The sequence below is a fragment of the Cygnus atratus genome, chromosome 7, assembly GCF_013377495.2.
Source record: "Cygnus atratus isolate AKBS03 ecotype Queensland, Australia chromosome 7, CAtr_DNAZoo_HiC_assembly, whole genome shotgun sequence".
Lineage (NCBI taxonomy): Eukaryota > Metazoa > Chordata > Aves > Anseriformes > Anatidae > Cygnus > Cygnus atratus.
In genome coordinates, this window is record NC_066368.1 from 786,010 (window position 1) to 802,178 (window position 16,169).

Below are 16,169 nucleotides of genomic sequence, written 5' to 3' on the forward strand. Positions count from 1 at the left end.
ATTAGAGAAAGAGTAATAAGTTAGGAGCAAAAAAAGAAACCCCGACAGCAAGCAGGGGAGCAAACACAGGCTGAGCCTACACCCTGATTTCCTAGAAGCCTCCTTGCTTTGAAGCCTGCTGTGTTTTTCTCTCTCCTTGTCCTTTCTCTCAGAGGAAGGAAATTCTGTTTGACAAACTCTTAGCCTGCTAGTACCCAGGCATCACATTATTTCAAAGGCTTCAGAGATTTCCATTTTCAGGTGATCTGGGGAGCCCAGGAGACCCCACGGGCCATGACGAAGCAGCCTGAGGAGCACTGGGAAGGCTCTGTTGCGTTGTAAGAGGAGGGGACACCATGTGTAATCCAAGGGCTTACCTTCTGCATTTGGCCTGAAGGACTATGACCAAAGAATGAAAGCTAAAGAGAAAAATAAAAACAAAAACAAAAACTGAAAAGGGGAGGGAAGAAAGGAAAAAATGGAAGAGAAGAAAGAGAATAAGATTTTACAGTTTGTTTAGCTGAGAATAAGCGATGGTTACAGACAGAGAGCAACAAATCATTCTGCTGAGAAGAAATATAAACTGTTAGGTGACTTCCGAGAGACGAGAGGCTCTGCTCCATCACTCAAGCAGACACCCCATGTCTGGCAGAGTGGTGAGAATCACATCCCCTACCCGAGAGAAGCCCAACCCAAATGCAGCCAAGCAGCCCAATGAAGACGGGGAGGAAAAACATTAGCTGAATTCTTCTGATACTTCAAAAAAGAGGCACTGCTAAGGTTTCAGCTTAGTTTTGGGCGAACGTTCAGCTCAACACCTATTGCACCTGAACAAGTTGCTCCTTGGCAATTTCTCTAGAAATAGATGATTTCACACGAGGGTAATTTTAGGGTAGAATTCAGCAGTTATAGCTTGACCAGAGCAAAGCCTGATGGCATTAACCAGCCGGCTCTCTCCAGTGACAGTGACCGAAATGGCTGCAGGTGAGCGGAAGAGAGGGACCATCCCTGTTCCCTTCCCAGAGATGTGGGCCATTGCATCTGCATGTGCTGAAGGTGGGAGGGAGAAAAGGTCGATGGAGATCCCTCCACTAAACACACACATGACCACCTCAGCCTGCCATTGCAGCAGTTCTGTCCTACCACTTCCCCAGGTAGATGGACCCCCAAATCCTCGCCCAGTGCCATAAATTGCATAAAGTCCCCTGTTTAGGGCTTTACTGAAGGACAGTGGAAGAAAAGACTGATTTTAGGCTTTTAACCTTTCCTTCTCAGATGAACTACTTCAAATGCAAAATGTCTCCCTGAGCACTCTCACATAGCACATTGTGTTAATAGAGTGGGGAATGAAAGTGCTGCAGAAGCCCACTTATTTTGTGGCTGGTTTTGGCTTGTCTCTGAGCTATCTGTTTTCATCCAAGACTGGACATAGAACTGAAGCCTCCAGGGGAGGAAGGAACAGTCCTGCTTAGGGACACATGAGAAAGGCACCTCTGTGTGGGTTGGATGAGAGCTTTGGACATTACAGCTGCCTGGCTGAATGTACAGTGGTGGGACTAGAAAGAATTACAGTAATAGGATGTACACAAATGATAAAAATAAATGTTATCACAACATCACTTTTTATAAGTTTTTTCTTAGCAAAGATGAAATGAAGATATAGACACATACACGTGTAACAGCTGCTACATTTCAATTGCCTTACCTTTTCCTCTAACTCTTTTATTTGCCGTTTTTGGCCTTCAATTCTTTCTTCTAGTTCTTTAATTCTCTGTCAGATTTAAAATAGAAAAAAAAATATTTATTAACCAACCAAATACAGATGTACCCAGAAGATGTATTATTATTTTCAGAGATATGACTTGTATATACTGTTTCTAAAAAATGAATTTGTGTTTTAAGCTGTAGATTAGTCCTCGATTAATGAGCAGTCACGCACCACGTGTGACAAATCCATGACAATTAAATGCCCTGGGACTTCAGGGACTTTCTAAGGCAAATCGAAGTCTGGCTCCAACACCAGACATTTCTGGTGCAGCTCTATAAGGGAAGGAATGGAGCTCACAAGCTCATTGTGTTTCAACCTGGGGGACAGTCCCATCCCGAATGTCACCCTGCCCTCGTGTTGGCCTGTACCTGCTGTGCGTGCTGAATGAGCTCCATCCTTTCACGCAGGATTTGGGCATCCCTCTCCCGGAGCTCGCTCATGACCTGGCGCTTCCACTGCTCTACAGCGCTCTTCAGTTTCTCTTTCTCCTCTTCTGAAAGAAGTTCGGAAATTTTGGCTCCAGCTTCTTGCTGCAGGGCATCATAGAGCATGGCTTCTAATTCCAGAATTTGCTAATCAAAAACAATATAAGGCTGTCAGCTTAACCTCATCTCTGGTTGGTTGAGGATTTTGTGAGGAACTGAAAATCCTATTGCAGTAAGACAACAGGAGAGGTGGAGGGGTAGTGTACTGAGTCTCCTGCACAGGACAGCACAGAAAATAGTCCACAGGGTAAACACTTCATGCTACCTCTGTGCTGTAGGGCTCTGGTCCCATTCAAATCTGCCACTTAAAAAAAAATACAAAACACCTAATAGCTGGGCTTTGTTCGCGCAGTCTGAGGCTGCAGCCCCAGTGCACGCTTAACTTTTATTGCACTGCGTTAGAAGATGTCTCTCATGCACACTGGTGGAGGTACCCTCCAGATTTAGTGAGAAATGTAAGAGTGGGGAAAATGGTTTGAAAACATTTCCCCAGAAGCACAGCATCTTCCTAGGGCAGGTGACATTGCCAGGTAATATCCTCTGCCTCAAAGTCCAAGATAAATGCTATTTCCTTCACACAAGTTAAACCAAGCTGAAATCTTTTTCAGGAAGTTTGACATAGAGCAAGAGACAAAGCAGAAGATGATGGCACCTTCGCACACTCTTTCCAAAGCCGGTGATGTCTTTCACCTCTCTGGCTTCAGAAGAACATGACAGCAACAGTATGGTCTGAACCATAGGCAGGCTGCCAGAGATGTCTGTTGTGATAATTCAGCTCAATTCAAAATCAACACTTTTTTCCATCTGAGGTTGCTGGTGGTGTTTTCTTACTATGATTTAGCAGAGTCAGGACAGAAGAATACCATCATTTACAAGAATAATTAAGAATTACACATTATAGCAGGAGCTGCAGAGACTGACAATAGCTGAAAGTAACTGCAGTGTCTCTGCAGGGAAGATTGTGTCGGACATTACAAGAAGATTCTGCTCCACTTTTAAAAATAATAGCAGCATATTTGTTAACTGCCAATGCTGTAACAAAACCCCTCAGTTTGGAACATATTTTACTGTTGGTCCCTGCACCTCGATTACACCACCATTATACCTCTGATTATATGGAGTTGTAAAGAAAAGAAAGAGTCAGGTAATTCATTGCCTCCAAAGCAGTTGTTCCAGCAGTCTTTATGTAAGAGAAGTGTTTCTTGTAGCAAAATCCTCAGTCAGCAGCGAAGCAGAGTGAAAACCGTGCAAAAAGCTTAGCGGTTACAGCTGGTAATCTTGTTGGCTGTAGTTGGGGGGAAGATTAGCAGCTTCTCATCTTGAGGAGCACAAAGGGAACATGGAAGTGAAACAAATTATTCAAATCAAAATGGCTTTTGCCACTAGAATTTCAGAGAAGAACAAAGCTTTCTAGCTGCTTTCAGGCTGCATTTGTGCATGTGAGTTCGCAAAGCCCATTGCATTGCCCGAGGATGCCCACATGATGCATTTAAAGAATACAGGAAAATGCAAATCATCCTCAGCTAATTCTGCCTGTACTGAGACATAGTTCTTTATGCTTGTTCCTTCTCCACAAGGGGCAGAGCTAAGGAGCAACAATTTTTCTTGGATCCTTCAGCAAACTCAGGATTCCAGAACTGACAGGACACGTAAAGTGAAAGAGTGACAGGCCATAAGCCACAGGGATGCCGTGTAGTGCCGCAATCTATAACCATGGCTTTGTGACTGAGCTTCTCTGCTGGCCCTGTTATATTATCAGGAGCTTCAAGCAATGCCATACGATTTTTTCCTACCCGTATTTATGAACTCAGGTGCTAACCACTGTCAGGGCTTAGTTCTGAAGATAAATCCCACAGTTTCAGCCCTTGGCTACATCAAACACTCTCAGAAGCGCTCAGGGCTGCAGGAGATGATCTCATGGTGGGACTAAGCCTACAGGTATGGACGGCTTGTATATTTCCCAGGGTTTCCACTCTGCAAGGAATGGGCTCCAGGTAAAGCTAAGCATTTGGCAAAACCAGTCTAAAAATCATCCGTATAAGACCAGAAAGCATACTGAATAAAAGCTCTCCCAAATGACTTGACATCCAAATTGGCAATAGTTTTCCAAAAATCAAGCATAAAACGCCATTGCTTCTATGTCTTTCATTTAAAGACATATTTTTAAAGACACATTTTTAAAGATTTAAAGGAAACTGAAAGAATAAGCTAAATCTATATTAAAATGTATGCTTCTATGTCTTTCATGAGTAGATGTTGTACTTTAACTGAAGGAAATAAAACAGCTGATGACTGAAGAGATGGTTGAAATGGGTTAGGATCAGCTAATGTGCTCATTGAACCTGACCTAAAAGCTGAGTCATTTCAAATGTGCAGAATCACAAAACTATCTCCAGATATTTTGGTAGCAGAAACCATAATCTAAGAAAAAGTCTAGGCTAGAATCTCTGTTTTGGAAGGTAAAAAGTCACTATAAACATTGTCATTAACCACAATCTCTGCTAAATTAAGATTTGTGTTTAATGAGTTTATATTTAGGTTCTAAACCTGGAAGGACCGTGCAAATACAAGGAACTCAGTCCATAAGGAACTTGTTATTAGATCAGGGTATAGAGGATTTGTTTTAAATTCAGCCTGTGTAGTCTTTGGGTCACTCCACAGGCAGTACTGTCAAAAGCAGAGAGTTTTTCTACAGACAACAGACTACAGATGTTGTATGAGGTGGAGTAATCAAGATGGCACAAATCAGTCACGACTGTTTTTTCTCACCTTGTGAGCCTGGTCCAAGGACTGTTTCCTGAAGTCGAGCTCATCATCCAGGTAGCCCTTTTGCTTACTGAATAGCTCCTAGGACACAAGGAAGATCAAGTCAGTGCAACCACAGTGGCAGTAGTGTGATTGCTCTTCTTGTTGTCATTCTCGCTGTTTCATTCACATCAGCTTTTGATACCTTTTCATTCTCAAGATCCAGCATCTTCTGCTGCAGTGCGGATTCGGTCACTTCTATCTGCTGTAGCCACTGTGCACACAAACAGAGAGCGGCAGGTAAAGGCCTGAACTGTGGCTGATCGGTGTTTCAGTCAAACTAGCAGGAGGTAGCATGCTGCGTACTCGGCTTTCACTGTAACTTTAGGGTACGTCAGTACATACTTAAAAAATTCAGTTAAATTCACTAAGTAGGAAAGGAAAAACCAACTATATTACTACACCTTTTCTTTTCTAGAAACTGGTGATGGATAAAAGCATTATTTCAAAGCCTAGCCATTTACCCTCTAACATAATTTTTCTAATTATATAAAAAATTAAAATAAACAGTCTGTCCATATTGCCTGAATGTTACCTTTATTCTTACAAAAAAATAGTGAAGGTGTAGTTCCACATAAGGAAACATGGCATTTTGTGAAAAAAAATACTATTTACATCACCAGTGTCTTCAAGTAAGCTATTCTGAGAGGGTCAGATGCTTTCATGATGTATGTTTACTGACCAGTGACGAAGTTGTTATTACCTTTTCGGCCAATGTGAGAACTGTCCTTGCTTGTATGACAACTACTTGCTCTTCATTGGTCAGATTCTGCACCAAAAGCAGAATATAATTACAACAAATCCCAGTGTCTTGCTATTAATCCACTACTTGGGCCACTGCTGTATTAAATAAATATGAAATTAAATATGTTCGAGGAACAATAAACTAAGGCAAATAAAATTAGTATTCTAATGCAACGTTGTTGTAAAAAAACTATTCTAGCTCTTAATGCTGAATTTTGCTCATACATATAGTTAATTCTTCTAAAATTCTGGCATTTAAAAAAAAAAAGATGCAGACCGTGGATCTTTTTTTTTTTTTTTTTTCCCCCAACAAGGAATAAACACACACTTACACAAGGCAAAATCAAGCTTAGCGTGATGTGCTATTAAGAAAACAGATGCAAGCTTAAGTTTCGTTATATGCACAGTAAGTTAATACACAAGCTTTACTTTGCAACAGTAATGATTTTGGAAAAATCATTTCTTAAGATGTTAGTTTTTCAACTCATGTTTTTGTTCTCTGCTTTTTTGTTTGTTTGTTTGTTTGCTTGCTTGTTTGTTTTTAAATAGTGAAACTATTTCATCCCAGGCCAGATGCCAGTAGCAGTGAATCCTTCCAGTCTGGGTTCAGATCCAGAGAACTGAGTCCACACCTCTAGTGTCAGACGCAGGAGGACCAGTCTGTCTCTGCTAGCTGTCATTGCCACTGTGGGTATCACAGAATTGTTTAAACTGAATAAGAAGGGTAACTATGGCAAACTTGGATTTAATGCACAAGGCTGGGAACAGTGAATATGCCACTCGGCAAGGATGGGAGAAGACATTTTCTGAGAACCCCTGAGCAAAACGTAAATAATTGTCTATTGCGTAAATGAAACTTTTTTTTTTTTTTTTTAAAAAAAAGAGGAAAAGAAAGAGAAAAGAAAATGTGAGAAAAGCTATCACTTTTTCTGTTCCCGTTTGTCTTCAAGTTGCCTATTTGGAGTGCTGTTGCAGAACACTTTGCATGGGACTAACCTGACATTCATAGTTCCATTGAAGGCCACGTTACTACAGGCCCCAACGGATTAATGGGTGTTATCTTTCTGCAGATTACCAAGATCATTCTTACTCACTGGTCCTTGAGTTTACATGTAATTATTTTATTATTTAAAATTATAGAAGAACAAAATTGTATGATATATATATGTAAATACATAAGATGTGAGTGCACATAATTAATCACTTCGATTTGATAAAGGAGAAACACTTTCAAATTGCTTACTATTTGCTGCTTCTTTTCATGCTGCTATTGTAACTTTTTGTTTAATATCCTGGTTACTATCTGAGGTTTATGGTATTAGACAAAATTAAAACACAGCTATTAAAATGCAAACGTAAAGCTATTGCAGAGTAAACAAAAGAACAAACCACATGTAAACAGTGGCTAGAAAAGAAAGAAAAAAAAGCAAACACCAAAATTTCAAAATATTTTCAAAATCATTGTCAATTTAAAAGCAATATTGTGATATCAAGATCTTGCACGGCACTTGTAGGAAGGCTACTAAAAAAATCTTTAAAAGCCAGAAAACATTAGCTTGTAGTTCAGTACTTTGATGACACTGAAGACAGCTTTTGCAATAACAAACAAGAAAGCTTCGCTACATTAATGTAAGGACAATATTTACCAAAGCATGCACAATATATTAAAGGAACATACACTTACGGCGTTATCCCCTAAAATGTCCAATTTTTTCATCAGATCTGCTACTACTATGTCCTAACAAGAGAGCAATGGAAAACAGAGTCAGAACAGAGAGTCTGAAGTAATTTAGAGAAAGGAAAATATGAAATGAGAATCCCTTACTGTTACACCTTCTGCTTCACAGTAAACTTGGAGAGGGCTTTTCCCCTCCGTGAAAGGAATGTGATGAAAGTTGATAGCAGGCGATCTTCTTTCTCTCTCCTGAAATAACAATATTTGTCTGATTATTGTATTACTGTTATTATTATATGCAACAGTATTTTGAAATACTATTGTATCTCATAAATGTCAACTTCACTAAGAACTTCATAAACATGATACCAAGAAGGTCTACTCTAAATGAATACATTACAAAGCAATGCTATCACAGAGTGACTTTATTTCTTACACAGAGAGCACAAAACCCTTCCTCTGCAGCCTGTAGCTATTTATGCTAACAGTCAGGAACAAGAGCTGTTTCTCTGGGCAAACCAAGTGCTTTAGTGATGGTACTTGGGGCTGCTGGGGAAGCCCTCCACCTGACTGTAGAGCAAGGGTAGACCTACACACTAACAGAGCTAACATTTTCCCACCGTGCTTCTTCACTGGGGACTGACCGTGACCACCTACCTATTATTTTGACTACGTAACGTATTTGAACACACACACACACACACATTTATATATATACACTTAGTTGCACCCATATACTTAGTAAAAACTATGCAGCATTTATATTTTTTCAGGTAAGTGGCTGCTTTTTCTTCTCTCTTTGGAGAATTTTGAAAACTGTCTCCAAGAGTTTAAAGATTCTGTTTATATAGTTAATTATATAGAATACAGACGGCCAGACAGAGTAAATGGAGAAGTCTAGGCAACATGATGCCTTCTCTGCAAGTTTAGCAAGAGCTGGAATACAGCAATGACTTTTGGCAATGAAAAACTGTTTATTGCTTTTTTTTCTCCATGGATGTTCCATTCTGATTCCATTTTTCCATGGATGTTCCATTCTAATTCTATTTCTTTGCATTTTCAGAACAAATCACGTGTAGTAAAATGCGTATTTTTATCAGAATCCAATTTCTGGCTCTTAAAATAATTTATGTTATTCTTTCTTTTTCCTTTGTTAGCACTTTGTACCAAACCCTTTGGTCTCATTCAGTGCAATGCAGCTCTTTAGAATAACTTTGGAGGAGTTCCCAAAGCCACGGTGCTCCCCAGCCTCAGCTAGCACAGCCCAGAGCAGGTAGGCAGGACAGCGTCTGCAACATGTGCTCACTTCAAGCTCCAGGATCCTGAACTCCAGGAGCTCATTTTGATCTTTAACATCCTGGACATCATGTTTTAAGCGAGCTTCCTCTGCTTCCATTTGTTTTATCTGTAAAATAAAGCAATATGTGTTAGCATGGTTTATAGAATTTCACTCGGGATCTGCCACGCATCCGCCATGCCTGGGAAACACCAGGGTCAGAGCAAGCAGCCCGCCCTCACCACTGCATGCACAACGGGGACCCACGGCTCCAGTGCTGGGGTGGCACTGTCCTGACATGACCTTGCACCATGAAATCTTATGGGCTAGTAGGGAATGACAGAAACCCACTTTCTCTGCTGAATTTATAAGGATCTTGTTATCACATGTGAATTATTTCCAGTAGAGCTGTGTGATACAGATTAAAACAGTGCACCTTCTGCATTCCTTAAGCAACAATTATTTAAATAATACAAATTACAGCACTGGACACCTTTTCTACGAGTTCTTGATTTCTTCTGTACAATGCTTGCTTCTCCTCAATCCACTTCATGTCCTTGAAAAACAAATGATCATTAAGTACAGGTGAAACTGGCAATGTTTAGAACAAGCACAGTAGCAAATATTTCAGTAAATCACACATATATAGAAGAATAACATTGCATATGAAATTGCAACTGGTATTACCTATGATATGAAATCTCAAGTTTTCCATCTTATTTTAACAGTCTGTAGCGTGCAAATGGAATTTAAAAACTCCAGTGATTAAAACAACCTTTTCTATTAAAAAACGTTTTTCATTAATAGGGATATTTCTAGCTATCCAGTTACTATTAAATTTCAGTTACACTGAATAAAAGTTACATCTTTCTGAACGTCAGGGAAAATAACTAACAGCCTTTACTGTGCATTTCCTCCTCCTCTTAGGATGTTTAACAGCTTTCTAAGTTAACATCTGCTTTTGTCCTTCTTTTCAGAAAGCAAAACCTTATTGAGCTACAAGGAAAGCTCCATTCATAAAGAAGGCTTACTTTTACACATGCTAAATAAATATTTCATTAGAAAATAAACATTCTTCCTTTAGTTTACCTTCCTGATTTTCTCCTCGGTATCAAAAATGCTGGTAGTCTGTGATGTTTTAAAGTGGACCAACTTTTTGACAAACACAATTGGTCCCTCTCTTTAATGTAATGCTTTTTCAGTGGTTATATACATCTTCAGACTGATAATGGAACTGACCTGGTATTCACTAGTTTAATTTTGAAGTGATGCATAATAAAATAACAGAGCAAGTAAGCTCGTGACAATTAGGGGATAGATGCAGATGCATTAATTGTTGCTTGTAGAGGCCCTGGATTAATTTCTTGCAGGAAAGCAAGTTGAGCTTACCTGCTTAGTTACTTTAAATGCTCATCTACCTATAAATCTATTTTGAAACAAAAATACTCATTTTAAAACATGTGCTCGTAACCTGCTTGATTAGTGTGGAATGCCTGTCTGTGTCTGTTGTTTTCTGCTCTTGGCTTGCAATATTTAAGATTTCAGCCACTTTTACTCAAGCAGAACTTTTGCATTTCCTTGTCTGAGTAAGTCTGGTCTGCAGTCACAGCTGTCAGCTGGGTGTCAGACCCTGTGCTGTAGGACTTCCAGCAATGACAAAGAGCATGGGAATTCAATTACGCTCTGGCCATGCAGAGAAGCTCTCAGTGTCCTGTAGATGTATTGTACTTATTTTGACTTCATAGCTATGTGTGTCTCTAAATTAGGCACTCCTTTATCATCTAATTTTTGCTTTCCCTTACTGTAATATTTGAGCTGCTCAGAATCTCTCACGCAGTTACTGTCCATCATTACCTCCACTGCATCGAACAAAGTGAGGCATTAAGACTGAGATCAGAAGTGCATATGGGTCATTAATGGTTATTGATTTCAGTGGGAGTTAGCATGGAAACACTGATGAGGACTCAGGGCTTTGGGGACCAATATTTGAGATACTAAAGTATGTAAATACAGAGTGGGGTTTTCAGAAGCCTTTGCATGCTAGGCTCTCATTGAAACCAACTAGACCACAGGTATTAAGAGATGTCTTTCCAATTAACTAACACAGTTACTGAAACAGTACTCTGCAGGTTACATTAATGTCTCCTAAATAAGGAATGCAGTGTCAGTGGGGGTTTTGCAGGCTAGGTCACTACATAACACATTGACAGAGACTGTAATTGCTTCCCTGGCACTTGTGTTTTGCAGTTAGCAATGAGACAGTTACTGAAAAGTAGCATCAAGATTATTCCACACATACATAAACACTGAAGTGTCATCGGCATCTTCAGTACCATGGACATTTCTAGACCCCCGGCCAGCCCCAGCACTTTGGCTGCACCCAGAACAAGACTGAAGAGAGGACCCGTGTTTGGCTGCGTGCATTACCTGACCCTGCTCAGCGAGGGCCTTTTCTAGGTCTTCTATCTGAGCCTGAGATCTGTGTATTTCTGCTTGGAGCTGCTCACGTGTCTGTAGGATATGAGGGAAAAAGAAAATAAATAAGTAAATAAAACTTTAACTAAAACCCAAAAGCTAACACACATGCAGAGAATACTTAAAACATAAGTAATTCTAACAAATGATTTTTGAAGTTCTATGGCAGAACAAATTTGCAGCTAAGGACATAATTAGTCATTAGTCACAGAAAGAGGTCTGTAAAATGGGATAATAATTTAAAGATTTAAAATCAAGATAAACAGCATCCTAGCAGGTAGATATTAGGATAGCAAAAAATAAATGGCTTCTTTCAGCTGATTATGATGGTCAGCAGTTAGTAAACTGCCTTATTCTAGAACAGGGTGTATAAAAAAGTCAGCGCAATGCAAAGATTCATTTCTCCATGAAAACAAATGAAAAGTATTATGCCAGGATTCTAGACACACCCGTGTCTTTTACATTTTTGCTGTGTTAAATAGCTCAGAACAGACCCTACATATGTAATGGTACAAACTGATGAACTGCATTGATCCTTGTACATTTAGTACCCTATCTTTTGATCTTACTGTATTGTATGTAATTTCAATCATGCTTGTAGCTTCACATTTACTTAAACAGCCAATGCCTTCCTACATGTTTGCTGGAGAAAAAAAAGGAATTATCATTAGCTGTTTTATTCATCAAGTATGGTTTTACAGAAGATTTACTTTTCTCAAACTATTTATCTGCTCTTTTTCTTGTTCTTTGCAATGCAAATGATGTTATTTGTTTGCACTACCTGCATTGTACTCTTTTTGTCTTACTATAGAAAAAGTAAAATCAAGACACTTTGGAGGTTAGCCATATCTTGTTTCATTTTTACACACGTAATTGCTTGATTGTACAGTGCTGCTGTGCCACAGCTCCTGGGTCCTTCCATCTGAGGGACTGGGCTAGATGGAATATGGGTATCTCCCAGCATTGTCATAACTACACAAAGTATTTCTGGACAATGCCTGCACACAATAGATTTAGAGCCAAACTAAGATTTTGCAGTTGCACTTCTCTTAAGACTTCAGAGTACTAGCTTACAATAGAATTTGTCCCTTTATTCACTATATTCACCCTCACATTCTTCGTCCCAGGCAATTATGTGCCACACTAAGTTCTTGTAATGTACAATGTGTTCATAACAAACATAACATTTTGTACCTCATAATAAAATGACACATTATATGGTTGGAACCACATGGGCTGTTTGAGACAGACAGGCAGGCAGAACAGCAACACTTTGCAAATTAATTAAGAAAATTAATCTCTCTCAACTGTAAGCCTTTTAAACATTCTTTGAACAATCACAATCTGACAAAACCCACAGGAATTAAATACCAGGCATTATGTATTTAAGGCCGTCCACACTAAATTTTTACAGAAAGAGAGCTTAATTTTAAGGATTTCCCATAAAAATTGTCTGAATTTGTCTTAATCTGATCAGGGTGAAAAGACTATAAGATATTAACTGTAGTTTCTTCAGAGAGGCAGCACGTGCCCACGGCAGGCAGGACACGCCGGCTGGCAGTAGGGAGCACACCGCCCGCTGGCAGCCTGCACGGCCGAACCCACCCGCCCTGCACTCACGGCTGGCGACGTGCTGGATGGGCTGGCTGGCGCCACTTCGGTCTGAAAACAACCTGAGCAGGTAAAATTAGAAAGCTGCATACAATTACAATCCTTTATTTGCATGTAGTATAAGCCATTTAGACCTTAACTTCTCGTTCTGCATCCAATGTTCCTCCGACCTGTTCTTGCAATAAGGCGTATGCTCGTTGCAGAGCCTGGTACTCCATCGTCAGCTGCCGAAACCGCAGTTCTGTCTCTTCCTTGGCCATACCCTGGAAGTGTTAAAAACATTTATTTATTGCACCAGTTCCTTTTTTTTTTTTTTCCTGCAATGAGAGTGTTAAAACAAACAAACAAAACCACCAACAGAGTGGATTGCTTTCTCTAAAAAGTTCTGAAATTATTACTTTTAAAATGCAATTTGGGAAGAGAATCTTGTTCATGTGCTCTCAAAATATTACTCTTCCATCCATTAAACATCTCTTGCATACACTTACTTCAAGAAAATGTAATATATTAAAAAAAAAAAAAAATCCCCTTGCCTGGTAAAGATAAAAACTTGCCAACCATGTAACCTACTAACGACTGAATCACCTTTATTGTACGAGGCAAAGTCACCACATTTAAAGGTGAAATGACAACTTTCTTGAAGCAACAAAAGGTTTCCAACCTGGAGAATAAGCCAAGCCTGACATCTCACTCAATTATTAAAACACTAATCTAGAGTTAATGCTTGTAGAAAAGGTGACATCAACATAAAGAGCACCCTTCATCTTCTTTACTGTCCTTACAATATCCAGCAGTGGATGCTTTCATGCCAGGTTGACTGGAATATGTCATTCAACATGAAATAAAATTATACTGCTGGCTGCATGCATAAACTTCTTACTATCTGAACAGGGGAAAAAATGTCAACAGAGAAATGAAAAATAAATAGACTCATACATAGAAAAGTATATTCAGAATTCCTGCAGTGCATGCAGTGCAGCACATACCTGGTAAGCAGTCATGTATTTTTTATGATAGAGATATAAATTCTTTAGGTTCCCTTTTATAACAGATCTAATTACAACCCATGAAATAGACAAAATGGCAGATCAAAAATTGCAGCCATCATAGCATGAAATGGCTGCATGTCATTATTAAGAAGCTTTTGTTTATTACAAGATTCTTGTTAAACCTAGGAATATGTAAGAGGGCAGTGATCTGACATACGCTCAGCAGTGCATTTGTAGGGAAACCCTGGAAAAAAATGGAAATAATCCCTTTTATTTGTATTGCCCCTGCACAGTCTCCATTCAGAGCCTCCAGAAAAGTCACGACCTCAATATACTTGCAAGGAGACAGCTTTTCCTCTAGACATTGTGTTTTATTTGACTGCTTACTTCTCACTCAAGGAATACAAGCACTATCACTTATGGCTGTGCTCTGTGCCAAGGTCACAACAACAAACAGAAGAACCTGAACCAAGACTACACATGCACAGCCCTGCAGCAAATCTCAATGTGGATAGAGGGTTCCCAGGGTCACCCAGCTTCTCAGTCTTGTTGGACCTCTAACCCATACACCCATTCTAAATCCAACACAATTAGGATATAATATTTCCAGCTTGGCTAAAAGTTGTGAAGTTACCAAAGACTCGAGGCAGAGAAATATCAACCATCATGCACAGCATTACATTTAGCACCAAATTTTAATTTTCCAGTCAGAGTTGACCTAATGGAACAGCCCAGGAGTTTCATTCCAAAGCAATAGCAGGGTTTAAAACCACACATAAGTAGTTAAACATCACTGCTTAGTTTTGATGAATACCTCTTCCAAGTCATCTTCAGGAGTGCACGGCGTCTGATCTGTTCGGTCAGTTTGATATGAGATGGAGGAACCATCAGACTCCAAGGAAGCTTCTTCATCATAGCCGAAAAACGTCTCCACAACCGGCTTCTGGCCAGAGACAAGGTGTAAGTGCAGCCCACCCATGCTGTACATCCTGCAGCACAGTCAGCTGAAACCGTCCCACAACTCCGGCGGCGATGGCTGCGAGCTTGAAAACATCTCTAAACTCTGTGCCAAATGTTTCAACGTTTTTAAACGTTTCAACGTTTTTAAACATTTGAAAGTCAAAGATGACATTACAAACAGCTTTTTGAAGAGATTTTTTAGTTAATGGCTTGCACCACCATTTCTAGATTTTGGCTTTTTGTGGTAATTTGCACTGGATAATATTTTTAGGAGACAAAACCTAGCTCTCCTTCAAAAGCCCGGTTCCTGTCTGCAGGCATCAGCATGTGCCCAACCCCTCGGCACTGCCTGGCGCTTGTTTGCTCCACAATAGAGCGAAGGAGTTGATCTCACATCAATCCCAACTCATTAGCTGTAGGTTCAGTAGCTCCACCACAGACTTAATTCTTCAGAGGCAGAGTACAATGTGCCCTCAGGTCCCTGGCATTATACCCTACAATGCTGATATTTACATTAGCATTCTGCCAAGCATTCACTATCTAACATTTTCTGTGCTCTAACAGTTCAGTAGCTGCTGTCTGTAACCAGCAGTTCTTGCACAGTACTAAACTCCATAATGAATTATTTACAACCTACAAGTATTTTCAGACAATGCCATTGAGAGGTCACTTTCAGATGTGTTAATTCATAATATCTGTCTCGTCACACAGTGCCCTGGCTGCTGGGAGGGCAGCAACCAGCACCGATGGGCAATGTGGGTGCAAGGCACCACATCTGGGTGAAATACCCCTACCAGATTTTTTCTGAGTTATCATAGTACTCTGTCTACGAGTGTCCTTAAACCACTTGATCCAAATTTAAGCTTAGCACCTCAAAGTTTCTGAAGTTGTATCTAACTTTGTGTAGTGTACAGTGGGGGTCATTGCCCCATGCCACAGATCCTGTTTCTACACCCCAAAGGCCAGAGAGGAGCACGTTTCATCTCGCTCTCAGAAAATACCATATCTATCCATCAGCATGTCACAAAACAAGCTTTTTTAAATTTTTTTACCTTAGGAATTCTTGTCATTTTTTTTCTTTGCTTCCTATACCTTAACAGCTTATCACGTTCCTGAAAGAATCAGATACACACATTAGCTGTTTGCAGAGAGCCGAGCTGTTTTCAGAGAGATATCATTTATATTAATCATATCAGAATTAGTAGGCAATCAAAGAACAGTAATGTCAGTGCTGGCCACTGCCTCTAAATAAAATAACATTTTCACCAGTCAGGAGTTAATTTTACTCCAACATCTTCCCAGTTCGCAGTATAGAAGCAGCAATTGCTTTTCATATTCATAAAAATCAAAATAGCAAAAAAAACCCTTATACCCAGCACAGCACACTGACAGCTTAGGTCTC

The 16,169-nt window shown here is 39.8% G+C and overlaps 1 protein-coding gene across 1 annotated transcript in view; it reads right to left on the reverse strand.

Moving 5' to 3' along the window:
* Positions 1-16,169, reverse strand: part of JAKMIP3 (Janus kinase and microtubule interacting protein 3) — a 49,844-nt gene that overhangs the window by 395 nt on the left and 33,280 nt on the right. The window contains exons 10-23 of the mRNA XM_035547788.1: positions 15,820-15,879; positions 14,622-14,750; positions 12,953-13,081; positions 11,160-11,243; positions 9,226-9,288; positions 8,763-8,861; positions 7,607-7,705; positions 7,460-7,519; positions 5,741-5,806; positions 5,183-5,251; positions 5,002-5,079; positions 2,116-2,319; positions 1,685-1,750; positions 357-398 (exon numbers count right to left, since the gene is read on the reverse strand). Of these exons, the coding sequence (XP_035403681.1) occupies positions 357-398; positions 1,685-1,750; positions 2,116-2,319; positions 5,002-5,079; positions 5,183-5,251; positions 5,741-5,806; positions 7,460-7,519; positions 7,607-7,705; positions 8,763-8,861; positions 9,226-9,288; positions 11,160-11,243; positions 12,953-13,081; positions 14,622-14,750; positions 15,820-15,879 (1,248 nt within the window). The remainder of the gene's footprint in view (positions 1-356; positions 399-1,684; positions 1,751-2,115; positions 2,320-5,001; positions 5,080-5,182; positions 5,252-5,740; positions 5,807-7,459; positions 7,520-7,606; positions 7,706-8,762; positions 8,862-9,225; positions 9,289-11,159; positions 11,244-12,952; positions 13,082-14,621; positions 14,751-15,819; positions 15,880-16,169) is intronic.